Source organism: Carassius auratus, chromosome 38 (assembly GCF_003368295.1).
Source record: "Carassius auratus strain Wakin chromosome 38, ASM336829v1, whole genome shotgun sequence".
NCBI lineage: Eukaryota > Metazoa > Chordata > Actinopteri > Cypriniformes > Cyprinidae > Carassius > Carassius auratus.
This window is the reverse complement of record NC_039280.1, coordinates 7,987,042-8,006,493: the sequence shown is the minus strand read 5'-3', so window position 1 is coordinate 8,006,493 and position 19,452 is coordinate 7,987,042. Positions and strand designations below refer to the sequence as shown.

Below are 19,452 nucleotides of genomic sequence, written 5' to 3'. Positions count from 1 at the left end.
TCTAGATGGCTCCATTAAAGAAAAAAAAATAACTCAGGAAATGAAAACAGAAATATGATAGCTTCCTGTTTTTCATTGGGACTTGGAGCATTCTCTTTTTGGGTTATAATTGCTACAATGAGATCAGTGTGATATAGTCCAAAACCTTAGACACACACCCTCATCTTGAAGTCGAATCCAGGTTTCTCTGGTGTGCTGCTGCTGGCTGACATTCCAGTGGTAATTTTTGTCTCCCTGGATCACAGTGATCTAGATTCACATTGATTATGGAACTCCAGTAAAGTCCAGATATCAGCAGGAGAATTGGACAGACTACACAAAACAGTTTTCCAAACAGGCCATTTTCTCTCTCTTCTCTCATCTTTTTCTTCTCTTTTCATTTTACTCTTTAGCTATGCAAACATTTCAATGATTTTGTAGCTAGTTATCAAACTTAAAGATCCATTGTCTATCAGTGAATTTATTTAAACATCAACATGCTAAATTTCAACGAAGAGACTTCCAGAGAAGACTGATCTATTTTCCTGATACAATAGGAGGGGATTTAAGAGTATCCACAAACAATTTTCTCTTATTTGTCAATCACTCACATGCCTTGTACACTTTGTTTTGCTAACACATTGACTCTGTGGTCTTGACTCGTTATCTCATTAGCAGAAGCTGGAAAGAATCATAATTACTGTGGCTACAGGGTTACTTACCTCATGTCTCTTCTGCCCTCTGGTGGTAATGTTATATAAAACACACTATAAAACACAAGCAAGTGTTTAGAAATGTGTTATTCTATTTCACAGAAAACAACAGATTATAGGTTAAAAATAAAACAAGTTAATATATATCTTTAGAATACTCAAATTAATAAAGACTTTGGGAGAAATAGGGCTATTATTAATGCAAAGAAGATAATTTCATGAGTAGCTTCAATAATAGAAAAACAAGACCCACAAGAGATCGCAAAACAACAAACACACAAACAATTACAGAGAGGTTACACACATTTCTATAAATGCTATTTGTGTATAAGTGTTTAATGGCAACGCATAAAAGTTGTGATATTGGAGAATGAACTGTAGACTGGCTAGATGTGAACTACTATATCAAGAAGAGCGTGTATTTGATATTTGTCTCCCCCTAGTGACTGATACCAGGTATTACATTATAAAAACATTACTTTCATTTGTCAACTCACTCTCATCTACTCATTTCAGTAACGAGGTAATTTGAATGACACTGAAGTGATCTCAATATTTCGACATACTTTACGTTGAATAAAATAGCATTTTCTAGAAGACAAGGAGTCTATGTCTAGAGCCTCACCTTTATTTCCTCATAAATAAAACTTCTCCACTAGCTTGTAAGACACCCATATGTACCAGCTGCGCTAGCCTAGGCCTTTATCTACTAAACCAATTCATTTTTCATCTATTGTAGGCCTAGATTATGCATTTATTTAACACAGACTATCTATGTTTTAAACAAAAATAATACATATTTTGTTATTGTCACATTATACATAGTGTATAAGTTTAGTTGACCCGAAGGATTATGTGAGAACTCATGGATGTACGAAGGTTATCATGTAGCCTAAGTTAAAGTGTTTTTGAGTTGCCAGCATTGTGCCTGTTTCATTGGGTTTGTTCAGATGGATTCTTCCTTCAGTAAAAATGCTGCTAATCGACATGTTAATGGAAGAGAGAAAGAGATGAGATAATCATGTTCGGTTAAAACCAGAACGCTCCTGCCTAAGAAACAATAGTGTATTGAGAAGCTGTCAAGATCCGAGACCAAAGCTTCAGATCGAGCACAATTACTGGCTCACTATCGCTTTTCAATAACGCTCATGCTAGTTTTCTTCTGACCGCTCTTATGAGACATTATTTGTCTGCTACATTTTTTTCTGACGACAACCATCTGTCAAAACATCATGTAAGTATTTGTCTCTAATAAAGGTCTCCATCATTGCACATGGATTTCAATTCGCATTCCTTTTCTTTATGGACGGTTGTTGTTTGTTGTAAGAGGCCGCGGTCGAAATTGAGTCAAACTAAGATAGACGACCTCACACTATGACTGATATGTCTGTAAAGATCAGACCAGAAACAGACAGTTGAACTTACATTGTTTGCCATTACGAACTTCAAATGAGTTGGCCTATATAATTAGGAAATATTCAGGGAACTTTGTGTGAGGTGGAAAAACTTCACAGTGAAAAACTTGTGAAAATCCACTTCGATTATTTGTTCATCTCAAACTGTTTAGTTGTTATTTTATACCCCCCCCCCCCCCATACACACACACAAAAAAATATTATATATTTATATATATGTATGTATATATATATATATGTATATATATTTTTTTCTGTCATTTCTATTTCTATTGTGATTCTTAGATTCAGTAATAAGATTTAAAGTGGCCGAATAATACATACTCAAAATAACTTTACTTTGTATTTCACAGTAAATGTTGATGGAGATTTATTATATAATTAACACTTTTTTAGCCTTTCGTTCTATATTTTAATTTGAACGGCATTTTTATCATTTTAAATCTACTTCATGATCCTAAGCAAAGGTAAAGTCTGTTTTAAATAAAATTCTGACATAATCTACTCAACTTCACGTCATAACAAACATGTGAGACTTTCTATCTTCTTCTACTAAAGGAGATTTTGAGGAATGCTTCAGCTGTTTTTGACCATACGTATAGAAGCCAGCGGGCTCCAAAACAACACTGGACCATTACTGACATTCCTTGTATGTGAAAATCACCGATACATTTTACTAAAAATCCTCTTTTGTGTTCCATAGAAGCAAGTCACGAAAACTGTTTGAGTGAAACTATACTTTATGGCTATTATGGGCGAGAAGTGTGTTCCTGTCGTGTAGCTGTCCACGGTGCTGAATGACGCCTCTTTCAATGAGTGCGATACTGTTAATGACTTAAAAAGATTTTGAAGTCTGTTGACGTCCGTGTAGGTTTAGAACATTATTTTATTTGTCTGTATAGCTACCTCAAATAGCCGAATTATCTCTCAAATATAAATAAGCCAGCATCATTTCTTGGCGCAACTCTTCCGTGCAATAAAGTTACTTACACACTTGCCCATGAATCAGCTTTCTCCGCTCTAGGTCATATTCTCTCATTAGAAATGTGCAAACTTTGTATTGTGGCACTTTACTAATGAACTAGGCTACTTATTTTTCTTCTTCTTCTTCTTCTTCTTCGTATTGTAACATACTTTTGAAGACGCCACGCTAAATAGATAAACACACATTTGTAGTTTATAGCCTACACAATAGGCTTTTCACAGAGCCGAGTTATGATTCTTTATTTGCGGTTTTTGTTTTAATATGATGGAGACATCTGTCCAGGTAAAAAGGCCACAGAACTGAGCGTCATGCCACGCCACATTTGACCACCAGAGGTCGCAGTCAAAAGCCAAAAGAAAAATATCCTGTGTAAATATTGTTTGCATGCTGATTTGAATTTATGGGAATAATAGGTCACTGTGATTTTGCCAGGTAAGACATGTTCCTGGATCAACATTAATGTCCAGAAATATAGACTTAACCCAATCCCTATCCCTAAACCTAACCCTACCCGTAATGTATTCCCAAAATTATGCACCTAACCCTGATACCTTACCCTGATAGTAAGCCTAAAACAGATATTTCCTGAAAAGTTATATCTCTATTCTGATTGGTTGATTGGAATGTTGTTCAAAGATCAACAAGGATGTTGATCCAGGAACATGTTGTACTTGGTGAAATCACAAGTAGAAAATACAAGTAGAAGCGACTGATCCATGTCGTGATTACCATATTAGTGTAAAAGTGTTCAGATCACATTTGCATATAAAAGCAAAAAGGATACTTAGCTAGCTCAAGTTCTCCAGGGAGAAGCTTGTTTCTGGTGTGTAGGTTTTTATTTAATTTTTATTTTTTTGCAACAGATGTTTGCTGTTAGCTTGAAGTACACATGGTGTTAACATGCACTGTCAAATTTGTCTGTATTGTTTTGATTTTTAAAAAGTGCAGTTGCAAATTGTGATGCTTTTTTCACAGCTCTTTACACAAAACAAATGCAAATACTGGAGAAATCGTCTTTAACTGAGAGGAATTTAGAAGCATTTTTTTATAACCATCCCTTCTGCAATAATAGGTATACGAATGTTTGAGTATACACATCCTTTTCAACCCCATACTTAATTTAACCTCGTTTTAAATAGTGTATTTTAAGGCTTATTTGAGCATTTTCTATCAATTTGCAAAATGATAAAGGAATTCAGTTTTTATTTCCCGAGTAACTTAATTCTCACGCATTTTGTCGCATCAAAAGGAATCTATTCGTGATGTAAATCTTAGGCATCTTAACTTTTTATTATTATCTGTTGAACCATATATGTAGACAGCGACCTCCTCAAATAAATGTCCCAGAACGCCACACACTCACTCACACAAATGAAAAAAAGTTTGGATTTCTGTATACCTCTGGCAACCCGGGCAGAGAGTTTTCATGCTGAGGCTTTGGGGAGGGGAAGGCGGGGTGCTTCTTTGTCAGCTCGGCCCTCTCCAACTCGTCATTAGTGCTGATTACCGTTGACCAATTTGACAACCTTATTGACTGCTAAAAAAGACTTTTTCATCGTCCCACCCTGCACTCCCCAGCGCTCAAAAGAAACGGAAATTTTCCACCATTCTCTATCCAGTGTTTAAATAAAGCCGTGCTCCTTTCCCTTCCCTTGCTTTGGCTCCTTTTTTTCTCCTTTTTTTAGGAAGGGACACTTGGTTTGGCCCCGCCGTTGTTCAGACTGAAAGAAGATTGAAAAATACAGCTTGTGCTTTTTATCGGGAGCGTTAATGAATGGCGCGGGTTAAACCCAGGTGCGCGCCGTGAACCCCTCAAGCAGTTGGGAAACAGAGGCGCTGTGTTTCTGCTTCACTCATTTGAGACATAAACACCTTAGAGTTGAGCGTTAAGAATTAGCGTGGTCATTGTTTTTTAATATTATTAAATATTTGCAAACATGTATTATTCTTCCAAATAAAAAGAACAATTTGGAAGGATATAAAAACCTTTTATCGTTCTCTGGCACTTAACAAAGAAGAAAAATCTCGGTGAAAATGACCAATTACAAAAATATAAGCACTAAATTGTGATGATTATAACTAGTCTAACAGCCGATTTATGTAAATCTTAATGCCACAAGGTATTTAACCACTAGATTAGCACGTGTGAATTATACTCATGTTGTGAAATAGCCTATTAAATAAATATAAACAATTGTGAATCGAAAGAAAATTAAAGCAAAATGAAAAACAATAAAAGGTTAAATTTCTTTATCATCCACTTTTGACATATGAATTTTCCGCAGCCTGCTTGGGCCACTAGAAGGTTCTGTTTAAACAGGAGATCACAGCTTGGGTTGTGTTGACATCCGGGAGAGCGTCTCGGCCTTTCGCTGACCCTGTGCTGTCAGAGCGCATTACAACACCACGCGAAGCATTTTAGCCAATTACTGCTCGAGTGTGAGAGAGATTGAGCTCGCAGAGAGGGATTAAAACATGCAACATACTTGATCCCTGTCTGTTCTAAATCTGTTCTTCAGGATATAAAAATATATTTTTCTCTTTCGGGTAGACACATTAAAATAATCATGAAGTGAAACATTGCATTGTTCAATTTTACACCGGAAAAATTGGAATAAATGTCGAAAAGAAAATAATATTGTGCATTTGCGATCGTTACTTAATTCAACAGTGATTTTATTTTTTTTAAATCATGATTATTTTTTCCAGAAATTTCACGACGCGCAGCATTACGCACAACAAACATGATAATAAAAAAGCACACAAATAAAAGGCCTAGGGGCCGATGATATTTTTAAATAAGTAAATAAACATCGTTTATATATTAAAAAGACAAGTGAACAGTAAAACATTATTCAGTCTTTTCATGATAAAGCACGCACACATACAACAATAGGTTCGGCCCTCAGAAGATTTTTTTCAAAAACTCCCACCTATCTTCGTGAGAAGCACTTCGCATTTTGTTGATCACATCAACGAATGGAAAATGATATTTTGACGCTTTATTTCCATACTTCATTTTAGCCTCTGTCTGGGCCGGTTGCAGGCACTAAAGTTTTGTTGTTGTTAGATTGTCTCTTACAGTTCTCCTGTTTGCTCTTTTGAAGCCTGTCACGTTAGATGTCACATTCGCTGTCGCTGGAGGTGATGGAGATGGCGGAGGTGGCGGCCTTGCTCGAGAGACTGACTTCTGGGCTCGAGGCGGGACCCAGGCGGTCCACTGTGGTGTCATCGTCCCCAAGCGATCGGACCGAGCCACCGGACAGAACCTGCTGCTGTAGCCTGCAGGGGTGAAAAGAGACAAAATGTCAATGAGGATACATGGACATTCCTATCTTACAGTGGAGACAGTGGATATAAAGAAATGTCCTAATCTCTCTGGTGTATATAAATTACGGAAATATCTAGTTAAATTAATCAGACTTGGGTTAAGATTGAATTGTCAACCTATATTTGTTAAACACAACATTTGACGATGATATGCTGTTAACGCTGGCAAAAACTTTTCAGGTTGTAAATGCATTTGCATGAGCTAAAATCAAATGGTTACTGTTTAGACTAAAAGTAAACGTTTCTTATAGCATAATATAGCTTCAATATTGTATGTTAATTATAAACAAATATTCTAGGCTATGCAACATATTGTCTAAGGCAGTATAACAAAAATAGTTGATAGAAATATATGTTGCAGCATATAAAACAACTCATGAATTACATAATTTGAAGCATGCTGTCAATGTAACAATCTGTTTAAGCGGGTTTCTTAAGAGAAAAAAAATTCTAGGCTATATTTGTTATGATATCGATTATGTAGTATAGTATAGTATAGTATACACCCCGGCATAAAACCCCATGCATCAACTGAGATATGTAAAAGGAGCTAATGTAAATTACGCAAGAAGCTCCAAAGCTTTTTTCAAGATAATAATACGTAAAGATAATGACATTATAAGTAATAAAGTGAAACATAATTATGCACGTTTAACGTCTTTGTGCAGTTCAGTGGAGATCTCAATACCTGTTCTTGGCCGCTGCCGCTCGGTCTCTCTGCCTCCGGTTTTTAAACCAGTTGCCCACTTGAGTGGGTGTGAGTCCAGTCGCCTGCGCCAGCTCTCTTTTTTTGCTCGGGTTCGGGTAAGGATCCTGCAGGTACCACTCTCTCAAAAGATGTCGCGTCCTCTCCTTGAAGCAGTGCGTTTTCTGTTCGCCGTCCCATATCGTCCGAGGCAGTGGAAACTTCTTCCGGACGCGGTACTTGTCCACGGGTCCTAAGGGACGCCCACGGAGTTTCTCAGCCTCCTGGTAGTGCGCCTCGAGCCAAAGCGCCTGCAGCTTCGCGTGTGAGTCCTTTGTGAATTTGTGGTTCTCTAGTATGTGGTAGAGCTCGCGGAAGTTTCCCGCGTGGAAGGCCACGACCGCCCGCGCGCGCAGGACAGACTCGTTCTTCCCGAGGACTTCGCAGGCGGACGGCGCCACCGGGAGTGACCAGAGGAAGCGACCGAGTCTCTCCACGTCGCCGCTCTCCTCGAGCGTCTCGCAGACCCCCGCGACCTGCTGGGGGCTGAAATTCAAGATGGGCAGCTGGAACATGGAGACTGCAATCTCTCTCTTCTTTTGGTCCTCCTGTCTGGTGTTGCTCCTCGACTGTCTCGCCCGTCTTTTTGTTCAGCGAGTCTGTCAAAAAACGGCAAAAGTTAACAGCCGTGAAAACGAGCTGAGGAGCGATGCCGTGCGGCAGGCTCAAGCAGCTTAAACGGCAAAATATCTTCTTTTATTGAGTGTGAGCATAAAAAACTGGAAGCAAGGATTTTTCCGAGGAGCAAAATAAAAGAACATTTAGCCCCTGCTGCCGATATTCTATCGGACTTGTCAGATTGGCTGCCTGGTTGCCATGGACACACGTCAATCACTGTCAGGTTTGCCAATCACGCGTGAAGCAGATTTCAGCACCACCCAGCGCGCGACAGCGCCTTTCACTGAAAACGTCAAAGCGTCATTTTGACCTTTACGTTTGTGCTCAGAGACGCTGAATGTAATGTTGTCATTTGCTAGAAATCCGGAAGCAACCCCCTCTGAGTCGTCGATAAAACGATAGGAAAGAGTGTCTGTTAAAATACAGAACGCACTGAAAGACTTTCTATGAAAAACATATGAAGTAGCCTATAATTACACATGATTGCCTATTCAAAATCAAACTAAAATAACAATCCAAACTAAAAAAGTAAATAAAATAAAAACATGATTTATGTATCGAAAAAGCGCTTCCAAATGAAGCTATAACACTTCTGTGACGCATGTTCAGAACCTCAGTAACAAAGTGTTAAACGTGATCACTATAGACTTAAAAAAAACTTCAATGAAGAAAATGCTCTAATTTAAAAGTAAAACAAAAATGAATATGCTATGTGACATGCAATACTATTCTACACAAATAAATAAATAAAAACAAAAATGTACCTTCCAGTATAAGCTGTCAAAAATTACAATATGCACATTTCCTCAGAAAAAAAAAAAAATGTAGTCACAAATGTGCTGAAAATGTGGGTAGCACATCTTGTCATACCCATCAAGATGAACTGACACCACGGTTAACACATCTTAACCTGAACCTTACAAATGATGCTAATATAATGATGGTAAGTATAGGTCCAGTTTTCAGTACACCTGTCCTCTGTTTTAAATCACCCAGCAGTTCCTCTTGTGCACGCTTAAATGATAGGTGGTTGGAAGTGTCCGTTTCCATTAAGGCATGTCTCGTTTCAAAGGTAATGTTCAGTCTGACGGAAGTGCCTAAAATTATTTTCACAGTTACAGAAGTTCAACTAAAAGTGCTTTTAGCAAGTTTTGTATGAAGGAGGATCCAGGCAGGTTCAGGAACCTGTTCTTCTTTTGTCTCAGCAATAGGGAGCTGTTATCATGATGCGCTTCGGAATCAGAATGTCCATAGGATTATAATACACCTCATCTATTAATAAAACATATACATGCATGTGTTTAACGTTTAATTAAGTTTAATTTACTTTGTATGACATTGAAACAAATGGCAAGGAACAAAATGTTATTATATAATAACTTTGTCTTCATGCAATAACTTATAATTGTATTTTATTTATTTATTTATATATTCTTTTGGAATGCAAAGCGTTTGAGCAGTCACATTAGAATGACAGACTGTCAAAAATAGACCACACAAAGATATCCAGCCTATTTTAATCCCGGCGGAGGATCTTAGAGTGTTTGGCAACATTGTAAATCAATTATCCATAGGCTCGAGCAGGTTTACGCCATACAGTAATGGCATGACAGTTGGCCATAATGAGAGGTAGACACAGTAAGACGATTAAAGCGACAATTTAATCAATCTCATTACAGTTTTTAACGCCGACCACTAAAATAACTAAAAACAAAAGATTTGCGACCCCATGCATGTGCGCCATGAAGACAGGATTTGGGAAAACCATTGGATGAGAAGCAGTGCTGAAATATTCAGAGTTCTGTGAATATTTCATACACTATGACATACTGTAACCTCAACAAAGGGGAATATTTTTCTACTAAGTCTCCCAGTAAATAATGCATGGCTTTTGATATCATTCCAAGGCTCCTGTTAATAAAAGACTTTAAAAACTTGGACTTTGGAAGGGAGGTTCTGTTGACCAAAAACCCATTACTCTTAAAATAACCGTCATTTCACATTCTCAATTTGTTTTCAAACAACTATTGTCCCTGTTTAAAAACAAAATGAGGCATTTAGGCATGGTAGTTATCGCTCGTTACTCGTTCGTTCCGTTCCTCGCTTTTGCTTGTGCTCCGTAACTTAAGTGGCGAAATGACACTGCGTCCTGGCAAAGCGCGAGCCCGGGATGGAGCATGCACGAGCTGAATAATAAGGATTGCACACATAATGTAATGCCTGACACCGCTATCCCTGAACGACTGAGAGAGAGAGAGAGTAAAAATAAGGAGTGACACTCATACAAAGAGTTCTGTTATCTGTTTGTTCTCTGATAAAACACACAGACATACAAACCAGGCTTGATAACCCTTTAAATTCTTCATTTTAGATTTCATCCCTGTGATTTTTTTCTCTCTTTTTTTAGTACTTGAGGCACTAGTTCTTTATATTGTCATCAGAATCTTCTGGAAAACTTCTAGGTACACTTTACCTAGAACCTAAAAGGTCCCTACAAGAACTAAATACAGTTCCTCCTCTAACCCCTTCCCGAGAGAAGGAAAATATATATGTGACCCTGAACCACAAAACAGGTCAATTTTGATAAACTGCAATATGTATGAATAAATAAAGCTTTCCACTGATGTATGGTTTGTTAGGATAGTATAATATTTAGTTAAGATACAACTATTTGAAAAGCTGGAATCTGATCTTGAAAAAAATGCACATGCATATTACTAATAAAAAAAAATGAGGTCAGTAAGATATTTTTTTAAATAATACACTTATCAGCAAGAATGCATTATGTTGATCTAAAGTGACAGTGAATAAATGTATAATGTTGCAAAATATTTCCATTTTAAATAAATGCTGTTCTTTTGAACTTTCTATTCATCAAAGAATCCTGAAAAAGTAATCATGGTTGCCTGAAAAATATTAAGCAGGACAACCATTTCAATAATGTTTTAAAATAAATTAATACTTTTATTCAGCAAGGTGACAAGAAAGACATTTATATTGTTTAATAAAATCTATTTAGAATAAGTGCTGTTCTTTTTTATTTTCTATTAATCACAGGATCATGAAAAAAGTAAGATCTTCACAAAAATATTAAGCAGCACAACTGTTTTCAACAATGATGATAATTAAAAATGTTTCTTGAGCAGCAAATCAGCATATTAGAATGATTTCTGAAGGACCAGTTGACACTGCAGTAATGGCTGCTGAAAATTCAGCTTTGCATCAGAGGAATAAATAGCATTTTAGTACATGGTACAAATGGTATTGCTGCCACCATTCTGCATACCAGAGGCCTTTTGAAATCATGTTCTCGCTTTCAACCATGGTCTGCTTTAGACAGAAAGCACACACATACAATAGAAAATGCCATCCGCTTTGTTTTTTCCTCTGAGCTGGTTGAGGCCGAACGCTGGATGACTCCTATAAAGCAGGGATTTATGTTCTAATTAAGATATCATGTCTGGCAAAGCTGGAGTGGCTTGCTAATACTCCACTGGCCCAGATAATAGCAAACGAATGAGGGATTGAAGTAAATAAAGTCTTTGCTTGCTGTAGTACATAGACAAACCAGATGAGTTACAGACCTCTGCGAGTGTGTGGGCGTGTCCTCATGACAGATCGGTGTCCAGCCATGGCATTGTCCCGTTTGGATGTAATCTGGGATTTGTGGTAACAGAGAAGACCTCTTATCCTATGACCCTTCTGGCTTATCCTGCTCCCTCTCTCTGTTATCCAGCAGCAGGACAGGGATAACACAACAGGATCCCTCGGACATCATTCAGTTTGTCATTTTTTAACAGTCTTATGCAATAACATATATATTGTGACTACATAATTGCAAAAAAATATAGACATGTAACTACATGTACACATGCCCAAAAGGCAGACACACTGTAAACACCTTAATGTGCGCAAATGTATTCAGTCTGGGTACAAAAATGTGTCACAAACAATGCACAACAGTCAATAATGTTACCAACTAATACTGGAATCGGCCTATTAGCATTTTGATTTGCATTACAGAAATTAAACACAGACAAAACAACAACCCTTGGCTTTTAAACCCTACAATGCAATATCTAGTCCATCACAGACACAAATGAGACAGCCATTTTTGGTCTACATTAACTGTTACCTAGCAACCAGAAACACCAGCACTGGAGAAGCTCCACTTACCCCTGATCTGAAAACCACTGCTCAATCACAACGCTTATGACTTATACTGACGTACGGGGTCTTCATATCTTTGCTTTTGTCTTGAAAAATATAAGGTATTTTTGAATTCTAATGGACTAAAAAGACTGATTTGATGAAATTAAGCTGATAATCTACAAACAGCACAGTTTGATCTAATTATGCACAAATTGTGAAGAAATAGCAAAAAAATCACACTAAAAAAGGGTTGAAAATTCAGAGCAAAACAGCTAAGTGTCTGAGTATCTAAAGAGTCCTACAAAAAGATATCAGTTCCTGTTTTAATGTAATCCTTATAGTCTGCACGTCATACAGTCTGTTTAGTCTGATCTGAAGCTCAGTGATTTATTTCTTTAGTCTCATTCTGACAACTGCCAAATCTAGAAAAAAACATCTAGTCAGGGTACGTTTTTATATGAGACTGGGTTGGCACAAAGGAAAATGACTGCTATACACTTCAATGTGCAGGATGTCCTGCAAAAAGCTTTGAATAGAAATCTGAAAAGAACCACACAGAAGGTCTAAGATGCTTCCTTCTGATTTTTGGTAACTGCAACAGACTCTAATTTATTTGATCTCTTTCACCAACTAATTAATAATAACTTCATAAAAACAACCATCCTTAAGGCAGAAGAGATTAACAGAGAACTTTCTTTAGCAGCATTAAAAGTTCATTTATGCATCTATAAAAATGTTCTCATATGCTTGGACATCTTCTATGGACTGCTGTAACATTATTTGAATATTTTCCCCCATGTCTGTCTATTATTGTAGTTTATTTTTATGCCCATTTCCAGCTTACAAAACGTATGACTTAACTTACAGTATTATATAAAACTGAATTTAAAATATAAAAATCTAATCAAATTTTAAATAAGAAAGTTTAATTTTAGTTTAAATAAAATAAGCCATTGTGAGATATAAAGTTCAATAATATTAATACAAATGAGATATAAAAAGTAATAATAATAATAATAATATGATTATATACTAAAACACTTTTTTATAATTGTTTTATCTAAAAAATTTGAGAAAACTTCCTCTTAAAGGTACATAAAAATAAAATGGCTGAATTAAACATAGTATAATAGTTTAGAACAAATAGGAAACTCCAAGGCACTCTCTTTAAGACAAATTAAAAAGCCTTTATTTTATGGCTTAGTCATCATAAACCTTTAAAAAAAAGGTTTATGTTGACAAAGCCATAAAATAAAGGCTTTTTAATTTTTCTTAAAGAGAGTGCCTTGGGGTTTCCTATTTGTTCTATATTATGATTATCCCATCCAAAGAGCACCTCAAGCTAACATTTTGAGTCCTGGAGGCGCCCCTCTCTAGACATTTGATGAATAGTATAATAGTTTGTTCAAAAACCACCTTGTGACATGAAAAGCATTAATTCATTATAAGAAATTTGAAACTATCCAGAAGTATGTTGATCAGTCATTGCACTGTATGATCTCTGAAATAACGCGTTTGATTAAACAAGGCAACACACTGTAACTGTCAGACATATGGATGTCTGATGCTGCTGCGCTTTACAGAGAAATGAATCATCTCCGCCTCTGCCGCCGTGCATGCTGAATGCCTTCTGATAGTAGATAAACAGACTTTTCTGTTGCTGAATGAGCTCAGCTACACAGCTTATAGACTGTGTGTGTGTGTGTGTGTTGATGACAAGGTCAGCCGTGTGTGTGTCAGGAGGATATTTACGGCTGGGCGTGTGATCTCTGTACTCAGGGCATATGTCAAATGCCAATCTGACACTTTTGATTTTCATGAGAAAGATCTGGGAACTGCATGTGTGTGTGCTGCAGAGTCACACAGACTTGGTTGTCTCAAGGCAGATCATTCACTGGTCATTGGTGACAGGTATGTGTCCAAGTTACTGAGCTAAAGGAGAAGAGACAAAGAAAAACAGGTCATCTCTCTACGAAATTACAACATGTGTGTTTGGCAGTGATGATGCAGTGATTCTGACAACTAGTGACAGCAGAGACTCGTCTCACTTTGACTCCCAGCAGGCACACACACACAGCAGTGAGTAAATGTGGCGTGTGGCTGCACTAGGTCTTCTGATCGTCTGCTCTCTGTCCTCTGAGAGCTGTCAGGGGATAGTGCTGTGCTCTGATACTCTTGCGGTGAGTGACTCATAAATCTGAGATCAAGCCTTAAGCCCTGGAGCAAAAGAACAATGTACTAGATTTAGCTTTTCTCTGTCTCACATGTAGAGAATGTGTACGTAAACAGAGGGTAGGTCTTTAGTTGAGTGAGTTTGTCCAAGACAGTTCATCCTCGTAAAGAAATACAGGTTAATCTTTTTATCCAATCAGCTAAAAAGACAAAGCCATCTGTTATGGGGTTGTTTAAAAGTTCAGCAATCACTTAACACTGCCATTACCCCAGAATACGCATGCTGAGACAATGCTATTTTCTATCTCTTACAGGTGTCTATAATATTATGAATGAATTTTATGAAAAAAAAAAAAGAATTATGTAAAATAAAAAAGAAAATAAAATGATCAATATCTATCCAAATCTATCCAAATGAAAAAAAAATGGCATTATCTACCTTTCCCTCCCTCAGTCCCTATCTCTCTCAGGATTTATAATGCACACAGTATAAAGTTTTGGCTCAATAATATATATACATATTTTTTTTGTTTAAAAAATGTTATACTTGGAAGGTAACAGAAAAACATTTACATTATTTTACAAATAATCAAGTTCGAATAAATTCTATTCCTTTGAACATCTGAACATTTCTGAGGGAGCATGTGGCACTGAAGACTGATAAGTGCTGAAAAGTAAGCTTTTCCACCGAAAGAGTAAATGTTATATAGCATTAAAGTAGAAAATAGTCATTTTTTATTGTAATAATATTTCATAATATTACTGATTTGACTGTTTTGATCAAATAAATGCTGCCTTGGTAAGCATAAAAGACTTAATTCAAAAACATTTAATAAATGAGATCTGTTTAGTGCCACTGTTTAACCATTGTTATTATTAACTACAGTTAACACTAGTGCATGGGGAAAAAAGATGATTATCAAAAAAATATAAACACAAACAAAATTCATAAAGAATCTGGAAATATGAAACTAGCACATCAATAGAGGTAACAGTTAGCCTGGGACAAATGTCAGTTAATGCATTATACACAAATATGTGAACAGAGATCAAGCTTTCATTCAGAATCAAGCATTCAGTAGCGATGACCCTAACATTATTCTGGCTCCGTGTTTTCCTGTGAATCTATTCAGTCAGTAAAACATTTCAGAAAGACAGGTTTTAGCTTTAAAAACCGGGCCCTGACTTGAGCTCTTGTCTGTCAGTCACCTAGCAACAAGTCCTCCCCACAAATGCACCATCCTGCCGTCTCTCTCTCAGCTTCCCGGCCTGCTGAGAAGGGTCTGAGTCTGAGTGTGTGTGTGTGTGTGTGTGTGTGGAGTGTTTTGGGGGCTGTCGAGTTCACCGTACTCTACTCCCTATTGCCCAGGAAGTCCTTTCTCTGAGCAAGGCACAATACCAACAGAGACAAAGCAGCCAGGAAAGAGGACAGTCCCTGAAAAACACTCACACACAGAGTCTCTCACAATCATACGAAGAGGCATATCCCATGAAAACACACGCATACACATGCACAAACACAGCAGACCTCCCCAAAAACACGGGGGCCTCTGCCTTTGTCTGGCAGCCTAATGAAAATGATGTTCTTTTTCTATTTGGAGCTTGTTAAGGCTCACAGACTCTTTCACTTTGCTCCCGCTCTCACTCCACTCCCCCACCTGCCCTCCGTCAACGGAGGTGAAGGCAAAAACCGCGGAACAGATGAGGACGCTTCCTTATGTGTGTGTGTGGGTGATGCTTTTACAGAATAAAGCATTCTGTGACAAAAAGGAAATATATACACACACCTCGAGATCAGATGGTGCGAATCAGCACAACTTAGCTGAGCGCGTTTTACTGTTCTGAAATCTCAACACAATCAGGTGTACATAAACAGACACTTGAAGAATGTCAACGATGTGTGTAGTTTCAGGAGGAACAAATATTTTGAACATGCTAGCTCATATGATTCACATCTATCAATCAAAAATACTCAACCAGTCTCTTGAAGATGCATCCCCTTCCGAGTATAAATAGCGTGGAGAGATCTTACTATTGCTTCCTTTAAACAGGGTTGATGCCTTTGCATAGGAATGTCAGTAGCCTGTAGCAGAACCACGTTTTATTAAAGAGAAAGTCCATCTGGACTCTTAGAAACAAGTAAACCTCTGGAAAATAATGGCAGACATTCTGTTCCTCCTAACCTTTCTGACTTAAGTATTCATGGTCTTCGTTGCGGCTTCTGACCTTGACTGTCCACACCAGAATACGGTTTCATTTTAGATTTGTTGTCATTTTGAGCACTGACCCACGCAGATACATACCAGGGAAGTACATAACAGAGTCGGCATACACGGTGATGAAAGGAATGTTTCTGAGGTGAAGGCCATTCAGTGTAGAAGCAAAGCTATAAATGACAGTATGGTCAGTTATGGGCCTTTAATAAAAGCTGCTGAAGACATTTTAACAGAGCATGGCTGATGGATGTTTTTTATCCATTACATAAAAAAATTCCTTCTGTTTTGGATCCATAACAAATATTTACCACAGTTATTTTTGAGATTTCTGAGGAACCTGTACGCTCACAGTGGAGAAGAAAATATTTATGTTGTGCTCTGCTTTGGTGATAAGATGATTTTAACACATAAAGGGTCTATAATTTGAATACTTTGTCATTGTTGTTATCTGGGGATTCCAAGACAGGTTTAATCCCTAATATTCCCATCATGTTTATGTTGTTTCAGAGTTTTACAACGAAGACGGTGTAATTAACTTGAGAAAGATTAGATCTGAACCTACTTCTTCTTAAACAACAACTCCTGACAGTATGACAACCCTAAACTTCATGGTAAAATTCATCAGGGTAATCTAAACCACAGAGCAAAATATGTCAGAGTAACCTATACATAACCAAAAACTCCCTAAAACTGACAAATTGACTTCTGGGTTCTAAAGGTTAAAGCCTTTTACAGAAAATATTTAGATTTGCATGAGCTGTCTTGAGAATTTAAAGCAATATTGGTAAGAAATGTTATTTACATTTAAAATATAGTTGCTTCAGGAGTTGTAGCTATATAAAATGTACATAATTTGTTCAATTTAGTTTGCCATGAATGTTGAATAAAATGACCATAAAATAGGTTAAATCTGCTTAACCTTCTGAAACAAAATAGTCTCCAAATTTATAAATTATAGCTATTTATTAGGCCACACTATACAAGTAAACTGAAGTATTAAAGAAAAAAAAACATTAACTTAATAAAGTTCATGTTAAAAACATTAACCTTAACAAAGAACAGAAAAAACAACCTCTAATAATAAGTAATGACATTATAATGAGGTTAATAAAAGGAATTTTAATAACCGTCAAAAAGATTTAGTCAAACAGATTGACGTGTATAAGTTTATACAGAGAAGCGGCTACATTGGCCGTGTTTTAGAGATAGATGGCCATCAAAACCATTCATTATCATTTAAAACTCTCTCATATCCGTTTGCCTTTATTAGCACTTATTCTACTGTAAAGCCTGGCCAGGCCTGACAGATCTGCTAAAAACGTTCACCAAAGAAACCTCTTCATAACTAAATTCACAGAGGCATATATTCACAGAGGCAATCATTTGACCGTATTTTATACAGAAAAATGAAATGATTTAATAGACAAATTCAATTATTATGCAACAATGGATATGCAACAAATGTATATATTTAAAACAATATTTCTTACCTTAACAACAAACTGGTCTCCCACTTTTCATGATTTAATACGAAAAGCGCTCTGAATGTGCATGTCTGCTTCACTCAGAATGGTAATTGGAGGCGGTTGAACTCCGAGCCGTAAATCAACAACCTTCAAGTAGAAAAACGTCCTCTTCATAATTGGGCACCACGCTATTGTGAGCCGCGGGGGTCTGTCAGACCACCCAAAGTAGCGCTTCCTCCCTCCGGCTGCCGTGGTACAATAGCGGGCCACTCGAACCGGCCACGCACGGGAACACTAGAATGAGGCCTGACAAGAAACAAGAAACAAGAAGTCTTTGCCATTGAGGCTATTAAAATGTTTCAGTAGGGTCGTGCTGTCCATATAAAACGTGTCTGAGCGGCGAGGATCCCTGTTATTTCCTCCGTTTAAAATGTATAGTGTTAGATTTTATGGTGATTTTAATGACTGCACAGAGTAGAAAATACAAATAAAACAAACATTTTAACACTTCATTTTTTCTAGAATGTCAGTTTTTTTCCCAACTTGCTGTTTTTGGAAAAGTAAGAAAAAGTTTTGAAAAAAAAAAGTATCTAAAAAAGTAATTAAAAAGGTCAGCGTGATTTAAACTAAAGTATTCAACTATTTTTTTTTTTAAACAAACTTTCATTTTTGAATCAGACTTAGGAGCTGCTAAAGGGTTTTTAATTTGAAATAAGTCTTTCTAAAATATTAGTTATTTTACTTAATGAATAATTAATCTGTTTCTCCATGAATATACCAGAAAAATTAAAAACATTCTAAAAGATGAATGTTACGTTTTCTTCCCACCCCGAATAATCCGGCCTCACCAAACATTCCAGAGTGAAAAGCAAAAGCGCTGCTGTGAATTATTTCCAGCAGGTAAATTAAATCACCTTTGACTATGAGAACATATTCTAAAAATTCACATTTAAAGTTGCTGAATTGAAGGTGAAGTTGGGTTCACCTCCTCTTATCTAGCAGTCTCTGCTCTGTCAATCTGGATTCATTAGTCACAACCCGAAATAATTACTGCCCTTTTCTATTGAATTCAAAATTTACAGTATTTGCCTGACGATAAAAACAAAAGTGTTTTGAGAGACAGTTTCACAAGTCATCTCCAGCGCTGAAAAGTATATTTAATTAACAATATAGCTAAATCTATAGGGCCAGGCAAACGCTTCAAGCAGGTGACTTTAATCAATGTGTGTCCTTCACCTGCATGCTCTGGAAACAGAGATGACAAGTAAAAAGAAAGTCGCTGAGCTTTACTGGTTCATTCCTGCCACGTGGTGACCGGTTATGTAAACTTCATATGAACTATATTCATCACGGACTAAAAAATATATTAACCTGAAATAAAACTACTAACATATAGGAGGTAAGCTATAGTCTACTTATAAAAAAAAGTGGTCCAGGAAGTGACACAACTTGCCCCATAAAGCTCACATAAAAAATGACTCGGTGGGGAAAGAAAGCATTATGGCTTCGCAAATATGTAATTTAATAATCCATGGTTATTGTTAAACAACATGATTTTATGACGTTTTAGAGCAATAAAAATTTGCTTTAACAAATTATTTTAGCTGCTATGTAAACTTTGACAATGGAAAAAGTTTCAGAAATTATTACTGATGATAACC

At 36.8% G+C, this 19,452-nt stretch overlaps 1 protein-coding gene across 1 annotated transcript; it reads right to left on the bottom strand.

The window, feature by feature from the left end:
- Positions 1-5,396: 5,396 nt before the first annotated feature.
- six6a (SIX homeobox 6a) lies at positions 5,397-18,278 on the bottom strand. Its single transcript, XM_026223800.1, has 3 exons — positions 17,816-18,278; positions 7,111-7,766; positions 5,397-6,374 (listed from the first exon to the last, which is right to left on the bottom strand). The coding sequence occupies exons 2-3, from the start codon at positions 7,680-7,682 to the stop codon at positions 6,209-6,211; spliced, it is 738 nt and encodes a 245-aa protein (XP_026079585.1). The 5' UTR covers positions 7,683-7,766; positions 17,816-18,278; the 3' UTR covers positions 5,397-6,208.
- Positions 18,279-19,452: the final 1,174 nt, after the last annotated feature.